Genomic DNA, 25,731 nt, shown 5'->3' with positions numbered 1-25,731 from the left:
CTCATACAGAGGTAGGAGCACAAAGCTGTAGACAGTGTCTGCAGGTGCCTGACACTGCACTTGTGATCTGCTGATCACAGGTGCAATGCTCTGCTGGCTCCTGAGAAAAAAACAAACATTTTGTATCTGCAAAAACATGTGCATTTATTTATTTGTAAAAGGTGCACTTAGCCTTTAGGCTTATGGTGGGCAATGTAAATCCATCCTGAGGTTTTTCTGATGTAGAACAGATAGCTTTGGCTGCCATTCATGCCACTGGTGTCTTCTTCTGTTGTTTCACTCTTTGGAGTTGATTTCCTAAAGGCAAATAGTCTGTTCAATTTGCAAGGACATTTTACTCAGCAAGGGCTTTTTCCCTTAGCTTGGTGAATAAGGTGAAGCTCAGCTGATTTCCATCATCTAATCATGTGCAACTGTTTTTTTCTTAATTTTTTTTGCATGTGATTGGGTATTTATTGCAAAGTAAATGTTCACCCTATTGATTAAGCTAAGGGAAAATGTATTTTTGTTTGTAGTAAATCAACCCCAATAACTAAGTGTCCCAAGCAGATTTTTTTTTTTTTTTAAGATATTTGGCTAATACTAAAGCTGGCCATACATGGGCTTACATGGCTTTCAGTATAACTAGTTTAACAAAAAAAAACCTGAACAGATTCTCCCATCCACACATTTGAATTGGATGGAGATAACTACAGTGGCCATGCATGGATTGAAATTCAGCCGGTCCCTGCTGAACCGTCTGAATTTTGATTTGATTATGGCCACCTTTAAGCTCTAGAGATAGCAGGCTACAAATATGTAAACTGCTTTATTAATTAAATGACTCTAAAGCTATTCAGATTTTGTAAGTCAAATTGTGGGCCACATGATATGCACCCTTAATTGATATTACCTTCTGAGGTGCATACAGCTCTGTCTAGTTACTGATGCAGACAGGCTTTCCAATGCTTTATTCTGTTGTCAGTTAGTTAGGTTTCATGCGTTAGTGGCTAAATGTTGTGATTGCTTTTCACTACCTCTAGGGCTGGTGGAGAATCCCTATGTGTTACAACATTGATAAGTCTAAAATAAATGTCTACCTTTAGTTTCAAATTGAAAAGTCTTCTATACAGCCACCCCTAAGGATATGTATGAGAACATCTCAGCTACAGGACATATTTGAACAAGGTATGGTTAAGTATCATAACAACAATCCATGACAGACAACACAAACATTGATATGTGTTATTTTAACCTCTTTTACTTTTCAAATATATATTGCTTATTCTTACCCTTTTCAGTCTATCTTCTCTTATGGGTGGAATTCAAATGAAGAAAACAATCATTACGCAAACACTTAAATTCAAATCACAAGATCATTTTAATGTTTATCACTATTCCAGAGGAAATAAAAACGACCAATAAAGAAACAAAAGTTCTAGATTATGTTTGAAAGTGTGGCTACTTTTCTGAAAAAAAGATTTATGATTTATGGATGCAAAAGACTGAAGAATATAGTCTTGAAATTTAGACTTTACATCAGCTTCAGATATAATTTATAGCTTCAAACATTGATAAACGTTAATAAAAGCAACTGGAGCTGTTGCATCATCGGAAAATGTGATTTTATCCCCCTTTATTCAATATAAGCAAAATATCTATGATATATCTTAAAAATGACATTTTCAATTTGTTTGGATGAAGCTGGATTTCTCATAGTTGGTATAGATTATTGTCTGATAGATATAAATGCTATTTCACGTACTTCCATTAGCCATCTTTACTTTAGTTTTTTTCTACATCAACATAAAAAATCTTAAATAGATGTCTTCAAAAACCCTGGTAACATTCACAATTTTATTAAGCATATCATCTGTAAAAGCAAAGCTTCAATGGACACTCGGCCTCATTTTTGATAGATATATATATATATACTTTTATATATATATACACATATGTATAGATATAAATAGCTATTCAGCATGCAAACATTTTAGTGATTCCATCATTGTATCTTTTTTTCTTAATCCTACAAATATCTGCTATGGCACCTGTTTTGATAAACTCAATGTTGCATACATGGTAGACACAAGCCATCATGGTGGATAATTTTACCCTGTATAGTATTCCTTTGGAATCATGGAAGAAGAGTTTACTTAAGTGCAGGATACTCACAGGTGTTAACACAACATAGAATAGATTGTCTTGGTCAATAGAACATGACTGGAGATTGATTATTCAGTCTGTTGCAGCTGCAGTCATCCATCGGTCCAGTTTTCCACAGTCCCCATGCCTGAATGATACTGTAGGGATGATTCTCTAGATAAAGAAAAGCTTTGAGAATATAAAAACTCATTGGCTGTGTTTATGTGAGGGGATGGAGGTTTTCTTTCACACAGAGAAGGGTGAACTCTCTCTCTAGGAAAAGATGAAGTGGGAACTCTCTCCCGTACCTGAGACTGTGAAAGTTGATTGTAGACACTAAAGTGAGATTCGCTTGGAGGCTGCGATCCTTGGCTTGCAATTGTTGGGAGGCGAGGCATCATGGTGGTGGTGGAAAAGTGAGTTGGAAAAGGCTGGTATGGTACAGTTTCCATTGTTTGGACACTATAACTTGTATAAGGCGCAACAGAAGTCCACATATTACAGCTTAACGGTGGGGGTGGTGGAGGTAATTCATCAACACTTGATACTCCGCCAATTTCTGGTCCTGATGTAGAGTACATGCATGCTTCTCTGGGTGTCACATCATTACGATAAGGTGGGCTCAACATCTGTTGGTCATACGGTGGAGGGGATCGAAAGTAGTGATCGTCTGTCATAGAAGAAGAGGGATCTAGGTAAGATCTCTTGCAAGGAAGCTCAAGGTGGCGTGCACCCTCTGCAAAAGAAAGAACTAAGCATTTAGAGAAGTGCTTAACGCATGCCATGAAACTTCCTGATTCATTTGGAAACCTATATATGACTCAGTATCATTCATCAAAATGATATTGGGGGTGGTAGTACTACTTCAACGTAATGATTCTATAAGCACAATGTGAGACATTTATCAAAACTACCTTCTCCTCTTCAGTGGCTAATCTGCTGCTTTTTTATTTTTAATGCAAGATAGGGACAGATATAATTTCTGTACACAATTTACTTAATTAATTAGCCACTTTTAAAAAAGAACATGTCAGCATGTATTTAAAAAGTGCTTTTTAGCACTTCTAGGTTGTACATCAGTTATGAAGTTGAGTTACTGTGCTAAACATGTGCTCACAGTTGCTGCACAACAGAGGATATGGCTGTACAATTGCTTTTTGACACTATTACACAAAAAACTAAATTGGTAATTTTGGTCATAAAACAGGTCCTAAGATTAATGATAATATTTTAAAATGCAAATTGTAAATTGTTTGATATGCAATCATGTAAAAAAAATGCCCTCCAATGTATTTTAATGAAAAAAAAAAAACACCTTATGGAAAGAGAGCGGAATTGATTCACCACGGCTTGTCAAATTTGCCTTCTATTATTCTAACATTATGCATTTTATGGTATATAGTGATGGAAGGAGTGCACTGTCTAACAAGTTGCCCATTTTCACACTACAAATAATTTGCTTATCCATTTGATTTTGGTTATCTACAGTGGTTGTTTATCTCTCATAAAGCACTTTCAAAAGTAAAAAGTCATACTAGGATTCAGGGTAGATGAATCATTAAAAAAAGAATCTGGAACTCTAATATCTAAAACAAATGTTCAGTTGTATTCTATTATTCAAAATAGGTGGCTGGACTAGGGATGACTTATAGTGGGCCATGATAATGAATTATACAGGGTGTTCAGATAAGCTGAAATCACAGTTTATCTTTACTGTAGACAGCAGTATAGGCTTTCCACTGCCATTAATTTTGGGGCCAGTTAAAAGTGATGATTATTTTCTTTAATAAATCCAGTGGTGTCTTTGTTTGCTCTGGTGGTTCTGTAACAGCCCACTCATTCATTTCTATAAAATTATTAATAGTACTAACAGCCATAAATAAATGCTATCAAGTAATTTATTGTTAATATTATTATTATACGCAGCAAATTGAATTTTCCTTAACCTGTAATACTTAAACAGACTTTTGTTGTTAGTATACTCTAAAGGAGACCTATTTTGATAAGTTGTACTGTTTTTATTATGCATCTTACTAGTAAAAATGATCAAATATTTTACTGATGGAATTTATATAAAATAGCTCTGCAAATTACTAAAAACTCAAATGTTGAGGCACTGTTAACCAAAAACCAGGGTCTTTGTAACAAACAGTTGTGAAGAAGGGTGTTTCTGTGCCTCTGGTCAGATCTGCAAAAACTATTCTGCTGAAAAATTCTATTAAACAATGTAAGGTATAATATAACAATATATAACAATAAAAAAGGCACTGCAAATATAAGATGTGTGTTATATGAAATAAACACCACTGTAAAAAACCAAAGTGACCAGGTGTATGACAAACAAAGATTAGTCCATCCTGCCACAGTTCTAAATAAACTTGAAAGTTCAGACTTTCCACCGCAATTGAAAAATGTTTCAGTGCTCAAATAAACATTAATATTTTGGGGGTATTGTAAGTCTGTAGTGCTGAGTTGGGTAACCATATTAATGTAAAACATAAATATTCAGTTCACCAAAGTGTGCATGTTTATGCCTGTGGAGGAAGGGAAGAGAAGCACTACTAGACACTTGTGGAACCAACTCATCTTGAAAGAAAATAACAAAATGTAGCTCAGCTAAACAAATTGCCTATAAGAACAGTCAACCAGAGGTTATCTGAGGAAGTTGTAGAGTGCCCAAAGATATTTTTGGGTGATGATCATCTAATGTCTATGTCATATTAAAATAAATGTGTAAAATTGAGAAATATAGGCTTAAGGCTCTTAAGTTATATGCAAATTTTGACATTTCTTGTAACAGTTAAGCTTGGCCTCACCCCCAAGCTGTACTATTTGCCCATAATGGATAGCCTCACATGTCAATATTATTATTATAATACAGGATTTATTTAGCACCAATAGTTTGAGCAGTGCTTTACAAAATAAAGGCAGGCAGACAGTACAGTTACAATACAATTTAATACAAGAGGAATCATTACAAGAGTACTCATTAGCACTTACAATCTAAGATGGAAGATCAAGTGACTCAAGTAATAACTATAGGGGATGAGCTAGTAGAGAAAGCAAAACTACAGTTTGTTAGAGCCAGGATAGGTTTCTCTAAAGAGAGGGTTTTCAGGGATTGTCAAAGGGTGAATAGAGTAGAAGAGAGTCAGACAGATTGGGGTAAAGAGTTCCAGAGGAAGGGAGAGGCTCTGGAGAAGTCCTAGAAGTAAGCATGGAAGAAGGTTGCTAGAGAGCAGGAGGTCTTGTGAAGGCAGAAGAGAATGTTTGGTTCGTATTTTAAGACAAGGTTAGTGATGTATCCAGGGGCAAAGTTGTGGATGGCTTTGTAGGTTGTTATTAGTATCTTGAATTTTATTCAGTGGGTGAGCGAAAGCCAATGGAGGGATCAGCAGAGAAGGTTAGCAGACACTGAATTGTTGGAAAGGTTGATGAGTCTGGCAGCTGCATTTATGATGGACTGCAGGAGGGATAGCCTATGTAGAGATAAGGCAATAAGGAGAGAGTTGCAATAGAGTCTACCAGGAAGTGAATTAGAAACTTTGTGGTGTCGTTAAGAAGGAGCATATTTTGGAAATGTTGCATAGGTTGAGGTGGCAAGATTTGATCAGTGGTTGGCATTGGGACTGAAAGGAAAGTTCAGAATCCAGGGCTACACCTAGAACCCTGGTATGTGGGGATGGACCGAAAGTTATGCCATTAATCTCAACAGAGAAGTCATGGGAAAGGGCATGTGGGGGAGGAAATATTATGATTTGGATAGATATATTCATATTGATATGTCTGTTAGTAAATTAGAGATGCGTGAGAAGACTGATGGGGTGAGCTGAGGGGTAGCTAGATAGATTTTGGTGTCATCAGCATAGAAATGGTATTGGAAGCCATGGGAGGCTAGCAGATGAACCAGGGAGGAAGTGTTGATTGAGAATAAGAGAGGTCTAAGGACAAAACTTTGGGAGACTCCAAACAGAAAAGGATCAGGAGGGGAGGAGGTGGAGTTGTAAGTGACATTGAAGGTGTGGTGGTGCCGATAGATAAGATGAGAACCAGCAAAGTGTACAAATTGACTTTTTTTGAGGAGGGGTGGTCAGCTGTATCAAAGGCAGAAGATAGGTCCAAGAGTAAGAGTATAAAATAGTGACCATTGGTTTTAGCCATTAGTAAGTCATTTTTGAGCTTTAGGAGAGCAGTTACTGTAGAGTATTGCAGGCGAAATCCAAACTGAAAGAGATCAAGGTTATTCTCAGTGAGGTTGCAGCTCAGGTGGTTGTAGACTAGGTGGTCAAGGAATTTAGAGGTAAAAAAGATCAAGAAGATGGGTCTTAGGTTGTTAACATTGGTGGGATACAGTGTGGGATTAAGAATGGGGGTGACCAGTGCATGTTTTCAAGGGTTGGGAAATATGCCAGTCGAGAGGGAAAGATTGAAGATATGAGTTAGAGTGTAGGATAGAGCACCAGTGTGACTGTAGTATTTGTAAGTGACTTCTTCTGTAGTAGCAGGGTTACATGAAGGAAGTACTTAATGTGCAGGTGGACATGGACATGCAATACAAAGACTGTGGTGGCAGGGGAGGACATTCAACTTTTACAAGAAAAGTCAAGGTTTATTAATTTAGCTGCCTATATCTCTGGATCTACTGGAGGTTTGATATAATGTCTTCACTAAAGGTTTGCTTTCTTAATTATTATGCTTATATATCTCAGGTCGAATTTCTTTTTTTTTGGCAGGTTATATTTATTGTTGCCTAAACCCTATGCACATTTGTGACAATTAGGTGGCTTTTAATCAATTCTCATCCTCAAATGCTTCCTAGTTTTCAGAAAATGAATGATCTAAAATTAAGTAAAAAGTGAAAAGTAAATTAATGTTTATATATAAGACCTGGTTGAAAGCAACAATGCTGGCCATATACACTGTGATTCATAGAATTTCAGCAAATTTTAATCAAGTTTTAGTTATTGTATCTATCAAAGGCTAAAAAGTTAAAAGTGACTGAAACTTCCAAGAAGTAGGTATCTGGCCAGGATAAGGCTTGCAGTTTATTATTCTTTATAATGTCTCCTGTAGAACGTGCCATTGATTGAAGATATAAAACTGAGAAGAGAAGTAATCAATTAAATTCTAGCCAAATATAGTTTAACAGTACCTCTTCTTTTTAAACAGTGATAGAACAACCCAGAATCTCTTTGTGCTGTGAAAGTGTTGAGTGGCAGATCCTGAGCATCAGTTGCAGTAAATTGTATGTGTGCCCCATTCTCATATTGATAATGTTGAAGGCCTTGGTGGCTACTATGTAGTGCATTAAGGTCTGATTTGCTCGGCAACTGTCCTGGATGACTTGATACCAATCGTTGTCTCATGATGCTTTTTGAAATCACAGGATATTCTTTGCTGTAAAAAAAATAATAGTAATTTTAAGATATTAAAGCTTAGTCCAAACGTACAAGCAATGCTTTGATTGTGTTTTGGCCACAATATGATTAGCAGAACAAATGAAAGATGACAAACGTAAAATAGGCTGGGACAAGTTCACCCTATTTATTAACATTCACTTTGCAAAAGCAAATATACATATTGCAAAGTGAACATTCACTGACTGAAAAGATAGTATTCTTTTAGTGGTTCCGTTGAGTAGATCACACTTTTTTTTTTAAAGAAAGCGTATAGCAAAAGCAGCTTTCTTTTCAATGCTTCTGAAGTTGTTTACTAAACGACTTGAAAACATTCACTCAATTGTAGCAATGTTCGCTTTAAATACATGGATAATGAAGTGAATATACTCATTTTACTGAGTAAAGATCCCCTACTACCTTTCTAAATCAACCTTTCTGTCTCTGATTACATTTCGGAAAAAGCTGACCAGAGGGGGAAACAAGGGGAACAAATCACTGCTATCATTCATTTACTTGTGTGTAAGTTTCAGCTTGAGTTATTGAGCACAGTAAATAATAGACCTTTTACAAAAGAAAGTAGGGAAAAACTGGAAAAAATGTTTTGTATTTCATATTTACCTACCTAAATAAATATTTTTTTATAGTATCTAGTTTCTATTTTTTAGTTATGGCTATAAAAACAAAGAAAATATGTGCAAAACCACTTTACCTTTCCTTTAATTAGTGCACACATTACGATAATTGTAATTGCTATTTTGAGTGTAACTTCTTACTAAAAAAGTAACCAGGCATTCTAGCATTTAAAAAAAAAATATTTAATGCTGTAGTGATATTTTATAGTTTTCTCATAAACTATGCACATTTAGGCTTAATACTACAAAGGCTAGAATAGGAAATAAATATTAGCATTTAATATTTAATTTGATTTAATCATTCCACTTATAAAATCAATAGCTACATTTATATAGTTTTTTTCCTTTATGATATTTAAGATCTATTATATCGGTAATTAATCACACATCTAAAAACTTGAAGCTTTATTATGCCACTTAAAAACAGTATAAACATTTAATAAATGTTCACACCATACCTTGCACATTTATTTAAATTGCTTATGAAACTGATCTTGACAATACACTATATCACATTGTCTGCAGTGCATAGCTGTATTTACCTATGTAAATGCACATGCTCAGGAATGCACAAGCAAGAAAACTTCATTTGGCTGAAGGGGAGTTTAAATATCACTAACCCTTGTTGACACTTTGTAAATCAGATCCAGGCTGTGCAATAACAATATATTTGATCGGTCTGGGCGAAGTATGGGACAGTGTATGTAATTCTGTTTTTTTAAAATGCTACATTCAAAATAAACTATGTACTTTACCATAAGGCACAGTCTAACAGTTCTGCATTACATCATAAATACATTGAGGCTAATTTACTAAAGGAGTTGAGGATTTTCAGTTATTAAATTGAGTTAATATTCACTTAAATTATCCAATCATATAAAAAGCAAATTCTTATTTATCTATTTTTTCTGTACATGACAGGGTATTTAGAGTGAATACAGCTACAATTTGCTGAGTAAAGATTATCAACTCCTTTAGTTAATCAGTCTCACTATCTGTGTTTTTGAACAACAATTTCTTATAAATATAATATAAATGTATACGTCATTTGAATGATTCATTATTAACTTAATGAGCTTCTTTTTTGCTCCATTTTAACCTGTTAAATAGTCCCTTGAAAGTGTTTTCTTACATCTGTTTGACAAGTGCAGAAAATACTGGTTGATCCTGCCAGAAATCCTGTGAGTTGATAACTTCTCGTGCTCTATCCTCTGCTGAATTATAAGTTAGCATTGTTCCCAGCTCTCCCTGTGGACTACAGAACACATCCAACCTTTGTTATGGAGAAGAGGGTAAAACACTAAATATCACATATTTTGGATGTGTAACACAACACAAAAAAAGCCCTCAGCTTCATACAATTTGGGCATTGGTACAACAGCTCAGAGACCCAATGATCTTTTAAGGACTTCCTTGCTGTATGTTAGCAACAACTATAGCTGCTGTTTAGCTGTTACTCCACCCTGGTGTTGATTTATTGGTATCTTTTTATTATCTTTTATTTCTTCTTTATCCTTATTGTTATATTTTCTGCTATGCTAAAAAAAATGGGTTGGGATTTCGTTTTTGAGGGTTTATTTTTTGCGGAGAGGTATATTTTGTTTTGCTAGGCCTTTTTTTATTTTAGAATGCACAGTGTAAACTTGTTGCTGTCACAGAAAAATCTGCCCCTTGTTTGCAGCCCACCACCACGTACTTGTGCAATACTGTAATCTTCACCACGTTACAACATAATCATTCCCTCTGGTGCCATACCCACGATCTTCCAGTTCCCAATCTTTTATATTATAAAAGGTAGCTAAGGTAGTAAGGAGTCAGCAGGTTCTGCTGGACAAAGCAATGGTTGAGCCACAACATCTTGAGGCATATCAAGCATGTTTTTTCTGTCACAGGTTGGCCATGCTATACCTGCATAAGCAGGAGGTAGCTGAATGAATGACAAGCCTTTTTCTACTTCTTCCTCCCAGGCACAGAGCAGCCTGTTGCCTAAAGCTGCTGCCAATGCACCTTTATTTCCTTCCTTCTCTTCTTCTGCTAATTCCACCAAAGTTCTGCAAACTGGCAATAGGAATTGAGCTAAATTATTTGAACACATGATCACTGACTTTCTGCAGGAGGATGATCTCTCCTTTCAGATACTGAAAATGAAGAAGATAATTCCATGATCATAAAGGGAGGAGATAAGAGGTCAGGAGCATCAAAAATCAGTGATGTTCCAGCAGCTGTAGCTTACTGAACAGTGGGTTCCAGTGCTGAGGAGGAGGTGGCTTATTGAATGGCATAATTGTCCATCAGTGTATTTTGGAGAGGAGGAGACTTCTAAGGGAGAAGCAGAACAGTGACAAGGGAGGATTTTGTGCAGGGGCAGTGAAAGTTTGCTTAGGACTGAAAATCACCCCCATGCCCAATGTCTTAATGCCAGCTTGGCAAAACTGCTGGCTTTGCAGCTGCTCAAATTTCAGATGATTGCTTCAGCTATTCAACTTTCCAAGTGCATTATATCCTTTCACTCCTATTTATATATATGATCACCCCATATTTTCCATCCACTGGTTTCCACTTGCTTTAATCCCTCAACTGCTAGTGTACTAGCCTCAATATTATCTACCACAAAAAAAAAGTGCTTCGCATTAACAACCTGTTCCTATCTAATTGTACAGGATTTAATCCAGCCAGTTACACCACAGTTTTGTAAATTTATCTGGGCAACCCCTATGTTAACCCCTTGACGCCGTCGTAACACAAATATGCGGCCTCACGGACCTGGGCTTTTTTCCGTGGGGCCGCATATTTGCGTACCTGTCTTTGTGCTGGGAGCGCGCCGAGCGGCGCGCTCCCAGCACCAAGACCGCGGTGTCACTGAGAGCCCCGGGTCCCGTTCTAACGATCGGGACCCGGGACTGCCAATTCCGGGTCACGTGATCGCTGTGATAGCCTCTGATTGGCTATCACAGTGATCACTCACTGTGCAGCCCGGACCCCTTGTTTTCTCTCTCTCTCTATGAATGGAGAAGAGAGATACATTGTATCTCTCGAACTCCTGACATAGAGAGATAAAAAAAAAGTTTGTAAAAAAAAAAAAAAGATAAATAAATATTAAAAAATAAAAGAAAAAATAAAGAAAAATACCTAGATCAAGGTTTGATCTAGTTCAGTACCAGGGTTAGTGTTTGGGTCAAGGTCAGGGTCAAAGGTCAGGGTCAAAGGTCAGGGTTTAAAAAAAAATTGGTATCAGTGTCAGTTAGTGTTAATGTCAATGTCAGTGACAGTGTGTTTTATATAAAAAAAAAAGACAAAAACAAAATGCGCACTATTGTTTCTGGACTGTACTACGGGTACAAACAACAAATAACATACACATATATGGTATCGCTGCGATCGTCAAGAACTGGAGAATGTATTTTGGGTTGTTCTTTGGTGGTAGGTTATGATCGTAACAAGAAACACACAGTTAAATTTAAAAAAATTATTTTTTTTTACTATTTTGGCCCAGTTTTCCTTTAATAATAAAAAAAAATTAGGAGCTATCCATGACCATTTACCACCAAATGAAAGCCCAATTTGTCCTGAAAAAAACAAGGTATAATCCACCTGGATGTACAAAGTAGTTGTGACGATATGTACGGTTTCACTAACACGTCAACGTTGCAGAATTGTGCTTAGGCATTTAGATTTGTTTTACCCTTAGGCGTGAAGGGGTTAATAAACCATGTATCCTCTTTGTAAGACTTTATTAACTGTTTTTACCCATAAAGAGTGAGTTGGGGGAGCCATGCAGATCCATTTCTTGCTATAAATAGCAGACAATGGATCTCCATAGAGGTCTGGGGAGTATATACTTCTGTATACAGCCACCCCAATACACATATTTTGGATTCCATCTTAATGTTAACATCATTATTAGTGTCCAGTACACAAGCCCAGTATCTAGCCAAGTTAGGACGTCTCCACATCATATGTTCCAGCGTCCAGATAACTCTCTCATATTGTGGACATAGAGGAGTATCCCTCTTATGCCACTTAAAAAGTTTCTGGGGGGTATGATATATCCGATGTATAATGAACAAAAGTCTCTGAGACGCAGAAAGGGATACCTGTTCTACATTATAAAGCATATCAGACCACTCCTCATCATTCAGGGGGCCAATATCCATTTACCAATACGATCTACAACTCAGAAATTTGATTTTGACCTTCTTTGTAACAATGCATTATAAAGCCGTGTTATCTGTCCCTCTTAGGTGTCGCTGCTGACTTTGGTTAATAATTGTGGGTGTTACATAGACCCAAGGCATCTGTCTAGACTGGATTTGGATAGCATGCCTAAGTTGCAAATATTGGAAAAACTTTTGGTAGGCAGACCAAAATTCTCCTGCAAGGTCTGAAAATCTTTCAGATGTTGACCTTGATATAGTTGTGGTTTATATACAAGGCCTCTTTCAGACCATTGATTAAATCCCTGCAGTTTTAATAGCTCTGGGAAATTGAAGTTCTGAAATATTTGGGTGTAATCAGTATACCCTTTATATTGACAATGGTCCTTAATCCTATTTCAAACCTTGTCTATGGCTAGAGTGGGGAACTGCCTAACTAATCTGAATTCACCTGCCTCTAAACAATCTACCAATTCTTTTACCTAGGAATAGCATAGACAGTATTTTCCTAATCGGATCAATACTCACATCTTCCTCCCTAAATGTTGAAGCTGCACTGACAAAAAGTATAGGAATGGATTTGGAACTGCCAGGCCACCATTCTCCTTAGCTTCCTGCAATGTTTCTAATTTCATGTGTGAGCTATGCTTTTTCCAGATAAGCATACAGAGTATAGTGTCCAGCCATTTAAAAAGAAACATAGGGAGCCGCACCGGAGCATTATGTAAAACATATAATAATTGTGGCATCCATATAATTTTAATTAGGTTTACCCTCCCTACTATTGAAAGTGTTAGTTTGCACCAGCTTATAGCTTTCTGTTTAAATGTAATAAACAGTGGGTTAATATTTAAATCTGCATACCTAGAGTTATCCCGAAATATAACTATTTCCAGGTATATAAATGTTTCTACCACCTTTATCTGAGAAGCAATTGGCGGCAAGGGGTTTCTGAGAGGGTCAACTGGCAGGAGAACAGACTTATTCCAATTTATATTGAAACCTGAGTAGGACCCAAAAGTATTAATAAGAGACATCAAACATTCTATGGATGTAGATGTATCTCCTACAGATAATAATGCATCATCTGCATACAATGCCAATTTCTCCTCAGTCTCGCCTCTCCGGAATCCCACTATCTGTGAATCACTCCGAATAGCCGCAGCTAGCAGCTCCAGTGCCAAAGCAAACAGTAAAGGAGACAGCGGGCATCCCTGCCTAGTACCTCTCCTTAGTCTAAATGGGGCAGATAGAGTGTTGTTAATTTTAGGGCGAGCTCTTAGGGCTTGATATAACAACTGAACCCATGTAATAAATTCCTCTCCTAGGCTAAATTTCTCCAGCACCCACCATAAATAACCCCACTCCCAGGGGTGGACTGACCATTTGGAAACTCGGGCACTGCCCGAGTGTCCGGGGTCAGTAGGGGGCCCCATGAGATGCCTTTTTCATAGGATTTTTTTAGTTTGGGCAAGGACACAGGGGCCCCATGATCCCCTAATGCCCGGGGGCCCCATGACTTGTCAGTCCGCCCCTGCCCACTCCATACTATCCAATGCCTTAACAGCATCTAAAGACAAAATGGCTCTATTACCAACATTATTAGGTGGGATCTGAAGATTAAGATATAGTCTATGTATATTAACTGCTGTTGACCTGTGTGGAATAAATCCTGATTGATTTGAATGCACAAGCTTTGTTAGAACTTTAGACAGGCGTGTAGCCAGCACCTTAGCCAGAATTTTAAGATTAATCATCAACAAAGAGATTGGTCTATAATAATCTGCAACCATTGGGTCCTTCTCTGCTTTTAGTAACACCACAATAATTGCTTCGTACATAGATTGGGGGAGTCTGCCTTGTCTTTTAGCTTCCATTATTGTAGATAATAACTCTGGAAAAAGTATGTTGCCAAAGACTTTATACATTTTGATGGGCATACAATCATTCCCAGGAGCTTTTGACCTGGGGGAGGTTTCAACTGCTACCTGTAGTTCTTCCAAGGTAATGTGTACATTCAGAAACTTTCTATCTACTTACCCCAACTCAGGCAAAGTAACCTTATTAAAAAAAATTATGGAGATTTTCCCTATATGAGACTTTAGATGCATAGAGATCTTCATAAAACATTCTAAATCCCTGTATAATTGAGGGAATATCTGTAACAATACTATCTAAGGGGAACCGCAGAGCAGGTATATGTCCTGTTTTCTCACCCTCCTCAAAAAACGCTTTAGAGGTAAAAAAAAATCCTCTTTTTTCCCACACTACGTATAGCCTCGGAGTGGTAAAACTGCTGAGCATCAAGTCATTCTCGTTCCGTCTCCCTATTAGGATTTGCCACATATGCCTGCTCTGTTTCTCCAATCCATTGCCTAGTCCTTGTTTCCCTTTTCCTAGAGTCGGTTTTGATAGCTGATACTTCCTTTAAACATAAGCCCCTTAGATACACCTTCAATGTATCCAATACTATTAAAGAAGGGGCCGAGTTCCTGTTATCAATTGAAAAGCCTTCCAATTGTGATAATATGTGATAAGCATGCTTAAAAAAGGAAACCCAAAAAGGATTTAATTTTCAAAATACCTGATACCTTATCTGCCCTAGGTTAATGATCAGCAAAGTTGGTGAATCATCCGACAACCCCTTAGCAAGGTAATTGACCTAAGGTGACAGTGAATATACTGACTAACTTCCTAGGACCAAATCAGTATGTGACAAAGATAAATGTGTACATGAAAAACAAGAATATTGAGACTCCAGGGGGTGACAACAACTCCAGAGATCTGTAAGCCCAGCTTCAGAAAGATGGTGGGCAAAAGGAGTTCGTTACCTAAGGCCTAGAGGCTGAAAATGTTTAAATACATCCAATGTTGGATCTAGTATATTATTAAAGTCTTCAACTACAATAAGTGGAACCAATGGATGGCTTGTATTAAATTGGAGCAGGCCTTTAAACTTATTTTTACCTCCCTTCAGTTCTTATTGGCTTTTTCCGGTGGATCTCTCCGTGGGACAAGAGGGTAAGGATGGGTAGCAGCAAAAAAGCAAAAATGAAGCATGCAATCCTACAGCCATAGGCTGTCTGCCCTTCTCCCTGAATAACGCCTTAAAACTCAAAGTAACACTCACCAATACCCAAGCCACCACCTCCAGTAACAACCTTCCCATGCCAGGTTTTGCTGAAGTGGAAGAAAAAATGCCCTCAAATGTCCCACATGCCCAGCTCCTCTTTGCCAGCTTGCCTCTTCAACTGCTTCCATTCTTGCTGGCTAAAACAGCCCCCTGGGCAATTCATAGCTTGGGGGTCCTGCGTTAACATTTTATTTGCAAAAGAACTTTCTGTTCCTTCTGTCTCAACATTTGGCCCTGTTTTTATTGCCTTGTTTATCTACATTTAGTGCTGTTCATGCAGACTTGCAAATGTGGTTCCAGTGGTCGATGTGTCCAAGACCTGAGGTGAAAAGTCTAATGAACAAACCTGACTAACACCAGCTCACCCTACAAGTAGTGATGGGCTTTAGAGCAGAATGGCTCCCAGGCTGCAGCCCTCAGCCCTACATACTGTCTTGCCTCTGCTTAATTTTTTTCACAGGAGTATTTGATATGCTACACTTTCATTTTTATTATAGAAAACACTTTTTCCTTGTTTTTTTCTGCACAGTTTAGACAATTCTACATGGGTATATTAAGTGACCACCTTACTACTTGCTAATTTTTTCTTATGACAGTACACTTTTATTTTTAGTGCAACAAAACACCTGCTTTTTTCTAAGCCTTTCCCCCTTCGATCTGCTTACAAAACTGCTACAGTTCCTGCTCCGACCGCACAGTATACAGAGCAGAATGTCCAAGCTCTGCAAGTCCGGCAAGCCACTGTAGAAGTCTACCGCCTTCTACCTGGTGGCCGGTTTCCAAGACTCTCAAGATCTCACCAGATCTCATCCCTAGTACAATGCCTCACAGGGACCACTGCAGCAAGGGGACATAGACACATCCATTGAGGATGCGTTTTCTCACTATCCACTCCTACCACCTGAAGCCCTGCTAAGTCTAAGCTGAGGATAGAGGAGCCTGTGTATGATCCAGCACATAGCCCTGCTGATGAGAAGGATATTACTGTAGATCTGGCTCCTTAGCCCTCTATAGAATTCTTCTCCACTGTCGACCAGCCTGTTTCAGACCACACTCTGAAGAAAATGCTACTCTCACTGAAACACATGTTCCATGGTGATTTTTCAAACATGCTCTCCACCCTTAACAGTATGGTGCAAACCTACTCTGAAAAACTCCTCTATATTGAATCCAAAATGAGGGATTTATATGTGGCACATAATGACATGGTGAACGCAGTTACTGAGCATGAAAATGAGAGATGCAGCGGTTGTTAGCAAAGCTAGCTGATACGGAAGATCACTTTAGGGGAAATAACATCAAGTTAAGGGGCATTTCAGAAACTATCCCCATGTCAGACCTTCCTACCTTTATTCAACAACTTTTGAGAGCTCTTATTCCTTCTCTTTGTGATCTGGAAGTTTGTATGGATCGAGCACAACTCATTCCTAGTCAATAAGTGGCGTTTTTGCATTGAAGTCATTGGGAGGCGGTTTTGCATTGAAGTCAGTGGGACATGATTTTGCATAGAAGTCAATGGGACACAACTTAGCTTTTGTTATGATCCGCCAGGCGGAGCCTTCCGGCTGCCAACCGATAGACCAACCCAGAGCGTGGGGTCTAAGCCCGGGCTGTGCCTTCACCAGGGCCCCTGATGGTGGGGATGGACTTGAAACAGTCCCGGGCCAGGTCACGACCTCTGGGCGGGCCCACCAGCGGCTGGGAAGGCCTCCGGGGATGCGTGTAGGTACCGGGAGAGCCAGATATGAGGCGGATGACGGCCCCAGCAGGGTGGCACGGATAGTGGTTCCGTGGGGGGTAAGCGGGGTACCAAATCAGCGGGCAAGGAGTAGTCAGGTCACATGCAGGGTCAACCAGGTAAATCAGTCCGTAGAATAGTCAGGATATCCGAGTCAAAACGCAGGAGCAGGCAGAGTAGTCAGGACAAGCCGGGTCAAACACAGGGGCAGGCAGCGAAGTCAGGGTCGAAAACAGGGTCACAGAACAGGAGCAGGTATCCAGGATCACATAAGACCTTGCGGCAATGGGTGACAGTGCAGGGCATCTTTAAATAGTGCGCCCTGCACTGTCATTGGCTGGCTGGGATGCGCCCCCGGCTGTCATTGGACGCCTGAGGCGCGCCCTCGACTCTCTACTGCGCATGCGCGGCGTCCTGTCAGCCGCGGCTCGCCGCCAGTGCGCATGCGCGGGGGGACGGCGCCGTGATGCAGGATTCCGGCGCCGTGATCCCTGACACTGCCCTCCCCCAATGGGCACCCTCCGGGAGCCCCACTGATCTCTCCACCGCGGGTGTCCACGAAAAAATGCCCGGATGAGCCGGGGAGCGTGAATGTTCTGGGCGGGTTCCCATGAGTTCTCCTCAGGGCCATAACCCTTCCATTTTATCAGGAACTGGGTCTGGTTCCCCCTCCGTCGGCAACTGAGGATAGTCTCCACTTCGTAATCCTCCTGGTCATCTACGGAGATTGCCTCGGGAGGTCTGGACTCACGGTCCGGGAAAGGATCCGGTCTGGATGGCTTCAGGAGAGACACATGGAACACAGGATGTACCCTGAAGGTCTGCGGAAGCTCAAGCTCGTAGGCCACCTTGTTGACTACACGCTTTACCGGAAATGGGCCAATGTACTTGGGTCCCAGCTTCCTCGAAGGATGCAGCATCTTCAAGTTGGTCGTTGACAGCCATACCCGATCCCCTGGTTGAAGCAGTAATTCTCCTCTTCTTTTCCTGTCGAACGCCCTCTTACTGTCCCCTTGGGCTTTGGCGATGGCTTCCTGAATTGTCTTGTTATTGACAGAGAAGAAGTTTAAGACGTCCTGAGATGCCGGTACCGGGTTTTCAGGCATCAGGTCAGGGAGAAATGTGGGATGATACCCGTAATTGGCGAAGAACGGGGATTGCCCCGTTGCAGAGTGACTCGAGTTGTTGTACGCGAATTCTGCGGACGGCAACAACGTCAACCAGTCATCCTGAAGGTAGGACGTGTAACATCGCAGGTATTGTTCCAGCGTTTGGTTGGTCCTCTCGGTTTGGCCGTTGGTCTGTGGGTGGTAGGCGGATGAAAGCGACAGCTTGATTCCTAGTGCTTTACACAAGGAGTTCCAGAACCTGGAGGTGAATTGGACTCCCCGATCTGACACTATATCTTCGGGGACCCCATGAAGCCTGACTACTTCCTTATTGAAGATCCGTGCCGTTTCAGGTGCCGATGGGGTTTTCTCCAGGGGTATAAAATGTGCCATCTTTGAGAAGCGGTCCACGACCACCATTATTGCTGTGTAGCCTTGGGATGGTGGGAGTTCGACCACAAAGTCCATGGCAATCATTTGCCAGGCCCGCTTGGGTATTGGCAATGGACGTAACAATCCCCATGCCCGGCTCCTGGAGGGCTTGTTCCTTTGACAGGTGGAGCAGGTCTGGACGTAACGCTCGCAGTCCTTATTCATGTTCGGCCACCAGAACGAGCGCCGTAGTAGTTCCAGAGTTTTCGCAACCCCGAAGTGACCTGCCATTCGATGGTCGTGGCAGTGCCCTAGGACCAGGGTTCGCACCTCTTCTGGGACCATGATCCAGTCTTCCTTCCAAAACAGCCCGCCGTGGTTCAGGAGGGGTGACCCCGACGGAACTGGTAGTCCTGTAGAAGCGTCGAGGAGTCTGGAACGAAGTTCTGTTTGTAGAGCAAGGAAACTTCCGGAAGGTAAGATGGTGTCAGGTGCCACTGTGTCATCGGGGTCCTCAAACATGCGGGACAGAGCGTCTGGTTTTGTGTTCTTAGTACCGGGTCGGTACGTAATATGGAGAGTGAATCGCGAGAAGAAAAGAGCCCATCTTGCCTGGCGAGGTCTCAGTCGTTTCGCGGTTCTTAAATATTCCAGGTTCTTGTGATCTGTGAAGACTAGGATTGGGTGTGTGGCTCCTTCCAGTAAGTACCTCCATTCTTCTAAAGCGGATTTGATGGCCAGGAGCTCCCGATCTCCAATGTCATAGTTACGTTCAGCCGGCGTCAACTTCCTGGAGAAGAACGCCACGGGGTGCAGTAGTTCCTTGGTTCCATTTCTTTGGGACAGAACCGCTCCTACCGCGTTCTCAGAGGCATCCACTTCCAAGACATATGGGAGGGAAGTATCCGGATGGCAGAGGATGGGCGCAGACGTGAATAATTTTTTGAGCTTCTCGAATGCCGTCTGGGCTTCGGAAGTCCACTTAAAACGGACCCCTTGTTTCGTCAGTTGCGTGATCGGGGAGACCAGACCGGAGAAGTTCCTAACAAACTTTCTATAAAAATTGGAAAAGCCGATCAAACGCTGTACCCCCTTTTTGTCGGCGGGTATTGGCCAATCTAAGATCGCCGTGACTTTCTGGGGATCCATCGCGACCCCCGCGGAAGAGAGAACCAGTCCCAAGAACGTGATTTCGCGCTGTTCGAAACAGCACTTTTCTGCCTTGGCGTATAGCCCGTGTTGACGCAACCGTTCTAATACCCGTACTACGTGACCTCGATGAACCTCCAGTGAAGGGGAGAAAATTAGGATGTCATCCAAATAAACTACTACAAAGACATCGAGGAAATCACGAAAAACATTGTTGATGAAATGCTGGAAGGTTGCCGGTGCATTACAGAGCCCGAATGGCATCACTAGATATTCGTAGTGACCGAATCTCGTACGGAAGGCCGTCTTCCACTCATCCCCCTCCCTGATACGGACAAGGTTATAGGCCCCCCGCAGGTCTAGTTTAGTGAATATCATTGCCGATTTTAATCTCTGGAGGAGCTCGGGGACTAACGGTAAGGGATAACGGTTCTTTACCGTTATCTTGTTTAGATCACGGTAGTCTATGCAGGGCCGTAACGATTTGTCCTTCTTCTCTACGAAGAACAGCCCGGCCCCGGCTGGGGATGTGGAAGGACGAATAAACCCCTTCCGCAGGTTCTCGTCAATATATTCCCTCAGTACACCCGATTCCGTTTCTGACAAGGGAAAGATCCGGCCGAACGAGATCTCAGATCCGGGTAGGAGGTCTATAGGACAATCGTAAGAACGGTGTGGGGGAAGAACGTCAGCCCCTCGCTTACTGAAAACGTCCAAGAAGTCATGGTAGGCCGGGGGAATAGTCTGGGATAGATTGGCATCACCGTCCAAGCACAGGAGGAACCGGGGACCCACGGATCCCGTGACCTGGCAGTGATTTAAACAGTAGGGTGACCTAAATTGAATCGTCCCCCTTTCCCAGTCAACCTGGGGGTTATGGGCCCGCAGCCAAGGGAGCCCCAGAATGACTGGAAATAGGGGTGATGCGATGGCATCCAAACGGAGGAACTCCTGGTGATGGTCTGCTATTGTGGTAAAAATGGGTGGTGTCTCCTGGTCCACCACCCCTGATTTTATACTGGAGCCGTCTGCCAAGAAGATGTTGAACCCCCTTTCTTTGGTCTGCAGTGGTATTTTTTGCCGGTGGGCAAAAGTCAGGTCGACAAAGCAACTACAAGCTCCAGAGTCAACGATTGCGGTCACCGATAGTGTTCTTCCCGGGAGCTGCAAAGACACAGGTATGGCCAGGTAATTGGACTGATCATCCCTTCCTGCGGGTAAGGTAAAGGAAAAGGAAGCGGACTTACTCATCTTTGCAGGACAGGAGCGCACCTGGTGACCAGCTTCCCCGCAGTACAGGCATAGGTTCAGCGATCGTCTCCTTTGACGTTCCTCGACCGACAAGTGGGAACGGGCCAGTCCCAGCTGCATGGGTTCCGGGTTGTCCCCCGATTCCGTGCCTCGGGGATGGTTCCCTGGGGTTGGAGCTGTGTCCCTCGGTGGGATCCATGCCACCCTTTGACCCTGGCTGCTCCTTTCCAGCCGACGTTCCCTTAACCTACGGTCAATCTGGATGGCCAACTCAATCAGTCTTTCCAGGGAGTCTGGTAGGCCTACTCGTGCTAGTTCGTCCTTGAGAGACTCAGACAGCCCGGAACTGGTGACATAAGGCCGCATCGTTCCATCTGGTGTCTCCCATGCATCGCCTAAAGTCGGACGCGTATTCTTCGGCTGCCCGGCGGCCTTGCCGCAGAGAGTATAGGGTAGCCTCTGCGGAGGCAGCCCGCTGAGGGTCGTCATACAATACTGCCATGGCCTGAAAGAACTTGGTCACGGAGTCAAGCTGGGGGTCACGCCTCTCCATCAGACGGTGAGCCCAATCCTGGGGCTCATCCTGAAGGAGAGAGACTATAAACCCCACCCTGACGGTCTCGGAGGAGAATGTGCGGGGCTGCAAGTCAAAATATAGTGTGCAAGCATTCCGGAAGGCTCGGAAGCGGCTCCGGTCACCACGGAACCGTTCCGGCAGGGGAACGCGGGGCTCAGGAGCTAAGGGTGTGGCAACCGCTCCGGATGTCGGGGTAGCGGGAGGTTCCACAGACGGGGGACTCTGAGCAGGGGGAGTCTGGGGGGCTAATGTCTCCATGTGGTCTTCCAGTCGGGCGCAGCGACTGTGGAAGTTCTGGAAGGCCTGGGTCAAAGTTGCCAGGTGCTGGCAAATATCCTCTAGGGACGCCGGTCCACCTCCTGGCTCTGTCATGGCCGCAAGGTACTGTTATGATCCGCCAGGCGGAGCCTTCCGGCTGCCAACCGATAGACCAACCCAGAGCGTGGGGTCTAAGCCCGGGCTGTGCCTTCACCAGGGCCCCTGATGGTGGGGATGGACTTGAAACAGTCCCGGGCCAGGTCACGACCTCTGGGCGGGCCCACCAGCGGCTGGGAAGGCCTCCGGGGATGCGTGTAGGTACCGGGAGAGCCAGATATGAGGCGGATGGCGGCCCCAGCAGGGTGGCACGGATAGTGGTTCCGTGGGGGGTAAGCGGGGTACCAAATCAGCGGGCAAGGAGTATTCAGGTCACATGCAGGGTCAGCCAGGTAAATCAGTCCGTAGAATAGTCAGGATATCCGAGTCAAAACGCAGGAGCAGGCAGAGTAGTCAGGACAAGCCGGGTCAAACACAGGGGCAGGCAGCGTAGTCAGGGTCGAAAACAGGGTCACAGAACAGGAGCAGGTATCCAGGATCACATAAGACCTTGCGGCAATGGGTGACAGTGCAGGGCATCTTTAAATAGTGCGCCCTGCACTGTCATTGGCTGGCTGGGACGCGCCCCCGGCTGTCATTGGACGCCTGAGGCGCGCCCTCGACTCTCTACTGCGCATGCGCGGCGTCCTGTCAGCCGCGGCTCGCCGCCAGTGCGCATGCGCGGGGGGACGGCGCCGTGATGCAGGATTCCAGCGCCGTGATCCCTGACAGCTTTAAAGTTAATAATACGTGATTTTGCATTGAAGTCAATAGGAGGCGTTTTTGCTTTAAAGTCAATGGGACACGACTTTGCATTAAAATTAATGAGACACAATTTTGCATTGAAGTCAATAGGATGTTATTTTGCATTGAAATCAATTATCATTATTGGCACTTTTTTTCCCAATTGGGAAACCGCTGATAACCCTATTTTCAGCCAATAATTTTTGGCAGCTGTTATATCGGTGCATCATTAGAAATAAACATAGGATGAGCGATAACGTCCTGGACTGTACTTTGTAAATTAAGAAAGCCTGTCCTTCTCACTTTCCTTTATCAGCAAGCCTAAATAAAATGCTCCTCAAACTGAGAAGCAGTGGGATCAGGCTCTCTTGGAAAGGTAAGTGGAAGAACATGCTTACTTGGGTTCCAACTCACAGACCAGTACAGTTTCCCTCATTCTATGGCTATTACTCTACAAGTTCTAATGAAGGGGAAATGTTGACCTCCTGAAACGTGTTGGGTTTGTTGCAGAATAAAATATTTCATTGTCTATATAACCTAGTTTGGAGCTCCCATCTCTTCAATCTTAGTATTCTCTTCTGAAGATCCAGCAAGACCCCATGATTGTTGGAGAGCAGCTTTCAGAACTGAACTACAACACATATATTATTATAAAAATTGCCAAAAGGTGCAGCACTCCTATACCACAGGAGCAGAATCTATTCATACAGCAAATATGTTCAATTTTTGTGCAGTTCTATTAATGTTTTAGCACAATCTATTTTCTAGTATCATTAAAGCAGAGCTCCACTCAAAAGGGGAAGTTACGCTTTAAGGATTGGTACCTTTGGGGAGTGGGGGGGGGCACCTGAATTTGACAGGTACCCGCTCCCACTGCCGGTCTGATCGGAGTAGGCGATTGGAAGCGGAAGGTTTCCTCCCTCCCTGTAGTCTTTTGGGACACATGACAGGTCTCAGAAGACTACAGGACCATTCACGAAGCGCAGCGCTACTCGCGCATGTGCAGTGGGTACCCAGCTGTGAAGCCGAATGCCCACACTGAGAATGCTGGCCTCCTGCAATAAAGGACAGCTGGTGAAACGAGCTGCGGGGGACACACCACGGGACCGAGGGACAGGTAAGTGGCTGTTTTTTAAAAGTCAGAAGCTACAGTTTTTGTAGCTGCTGACTTTTATTTTTTGATAGGTTGAGTGGAACTCCGCTTTAAGCTTTTAGATTTAATTATGATGAGGAATGATATTCTGTATGGAGTTTTTATATTCTATTCATATTTACTTTCACGTTTCCTCTTGAATATAAAATATAAAAAGTAAATTGTTCTTTTTTTTATTTGCACTAGAGAGTTTTTGTGCGCTGTTGGCTCTGTTCTCTCCGTAAAGGATGAAGTTATATGACTACAATCAATAAATTGGTAAAAGAGTTTTTCAATTAACAAATACAATATATATATATTTTTACCTTTGCAGGCGAGCCACACGGAGGTCACTATCATCACTTCCCCTGAAGCCTTTGGCAAATGGATTATTTTCAATTTTCAACTGGGTAATCTAAAAACAATGTGTGAAGTAAATACCATTGTTTAAAATGCGTGCAAATGAAAATGAGAAGAACCCTAACCATTTTGACATGACATGTCATATTAATACAAATTCAGTGACCAGTTCTGCTGATTTTAGGTCCTTGAATAACAATGGATATAGGTAGTGATATTCTAGTGAACCAACCCTAGATTTGGAAACTGCATTGTTCTGATGGGAGGAGTACTCATTTGTTACTACTTAGACTTTTGTTCAAACTCTTTCCACAAATTATCATTTGTTTATATGTTGTTAAAATCTGCTGTCAGCTATAAACATGTTAATCAGCCATAAAATATGATGTCTCAACCACCAAAGATAGTTTCTACTTTCATGTAAAAAGTGAAAAACCCGTTGGCAATCTCCCAGCTGCTGACTGGTGTTCATACTGTATCTCTGCCAGTGAGGCTAGAATAATTTTGAAGCTGACATTGCTCACAGGATTTTATAAGACACTCCAGCCATATAAACTTATTGGAAGCAAATGGGTTTCCAGGATCAAGTGATTCCACACTGAAAAAAAAAAGCATGGTACTGGCCTCTGATGTGCTTTGCAGTGTCTTTAATAGCTGAAGGGTGAGGTATGAGTGGTACAACATCTGCTGGTTAGCAGTGCAAGATGCCAATGATTTTTTTTTTCACATTCTAAGTAGAGGTTATAAAACCTATAAAGCCTTCCTGCTTGCAATCGGTAGATTAACATTCTTCTGGAAAGCTCCCCACGTCAGGAAAATGTAAATTAACATATCTGCCACTGGAGAAACTGTGAGAGAGATCAAGAACCATTTTGTGTGGTTCCTAACCATGTGATCACCATGACTGGCCAAACAAGATGACCACTTTAAAACAGGGAAGTTTTACTGCTGTAGCAAATTTTCTCAGTTTGCAAAACACTTAGCCCTAGGGTGAAACTTGCATCTCCAGGTCCCAGAGAAAAAACTAGGAACCAGTTTGTGTGGTTCTTGATCATGTGATCAGCATAGGCAGGTCCCTATGACTACGTGTTTGCACACGAAACGCGTCAGGGTAGAGCTGCAGCGTCCCGACACCATACTACCGAGGCCCATGCGGGTTTAGTGATTCTATTGGATTTCTTTGGCATGGTCAGTACTGCTGTCATATATACTTTGTTGTGCTTTATGCAAATAAAATTATTAGCAGTACTACTCTATCCTGGCATCCTTTTTTGGGGGGCTCTTGTTTTGAGTCCCACTACCCACAGCTTATCCATCCGTACGAGGTGTGTAAGGTGCCAGTGATGATCCAGGAGCGGTTCCTTATCTTGGGATTGGTGCTTTCCATGGTGATCCAGCTGACTTCATGAGATATATATCTTTTCATGCGCTATATAATTGCGCATCTGGTGAGTGCGTGATTTTATCATTTGTGTCACACCAGAAGAATTCTGCATGATCACC

General features: G+C 42.2%; 1 protein-coding gene across 4 annotated transcripts in view; it reads right to left on the bottom strand.

Annotated features, from left to right (window-relative positions):
- Window positions 1-1,341: 1,341 nt before the first annotated feature.
- Window positions 1,342-25,731, bottom strand: part of TBX4 (T-box transcription factor 4) — a 228,245-nt gene continuing 203,855 nt past the window's right edge. For 2 of the 4 annotated variants that reach the window (XM_089676641.1, XM_089676640.1), the window contains exons 7-9: window positions 24,195-24,283; window positions 7,277-7,521; window positions 1,342-2,860 (exon numbers count right to left, since the gene is read on the bottom strand). In XM_089676641.1, the coding sequence (XP_089532767.1) occupies window positions 2,238-2,860; window positions 7,277-7,521; window positions 24,195-24,283 (957 nt within the window). In that variant the 3' untranslated portion in view covers window positions 1,342-2,237. The remainder of the gene's footprint in view (window positions 2,861-7,276; window positions 7,522-24,194; window positions 24,284-25,731) is intronic. The other 2 variants (XM_089676643.1, XM_089676642.1) reach the window with 2 other exon arrangements.

This window comes from Staurois parvus, unplaced genomic scaffold (genome assembly GCF_062004578.1).
Source record: "Staurois parvus isolate SC_StPar_1 unplaced genomic scaffold, SC_StPar_1.0 ptg000172l, whole genome shotgun sequence".
Classification (NCBI taxonomy): domain Eukaryota; kingdom Metazoa; phylum Chordata; class Amphibia; order Anura; family Ranidae; genus Staurois; species Staurois parvus.
The sequence above is the reverse complement of the archived record's forward strand: the minus strand, read 5'-3'. Positions and strand labels throughout refer to the sequence as shown.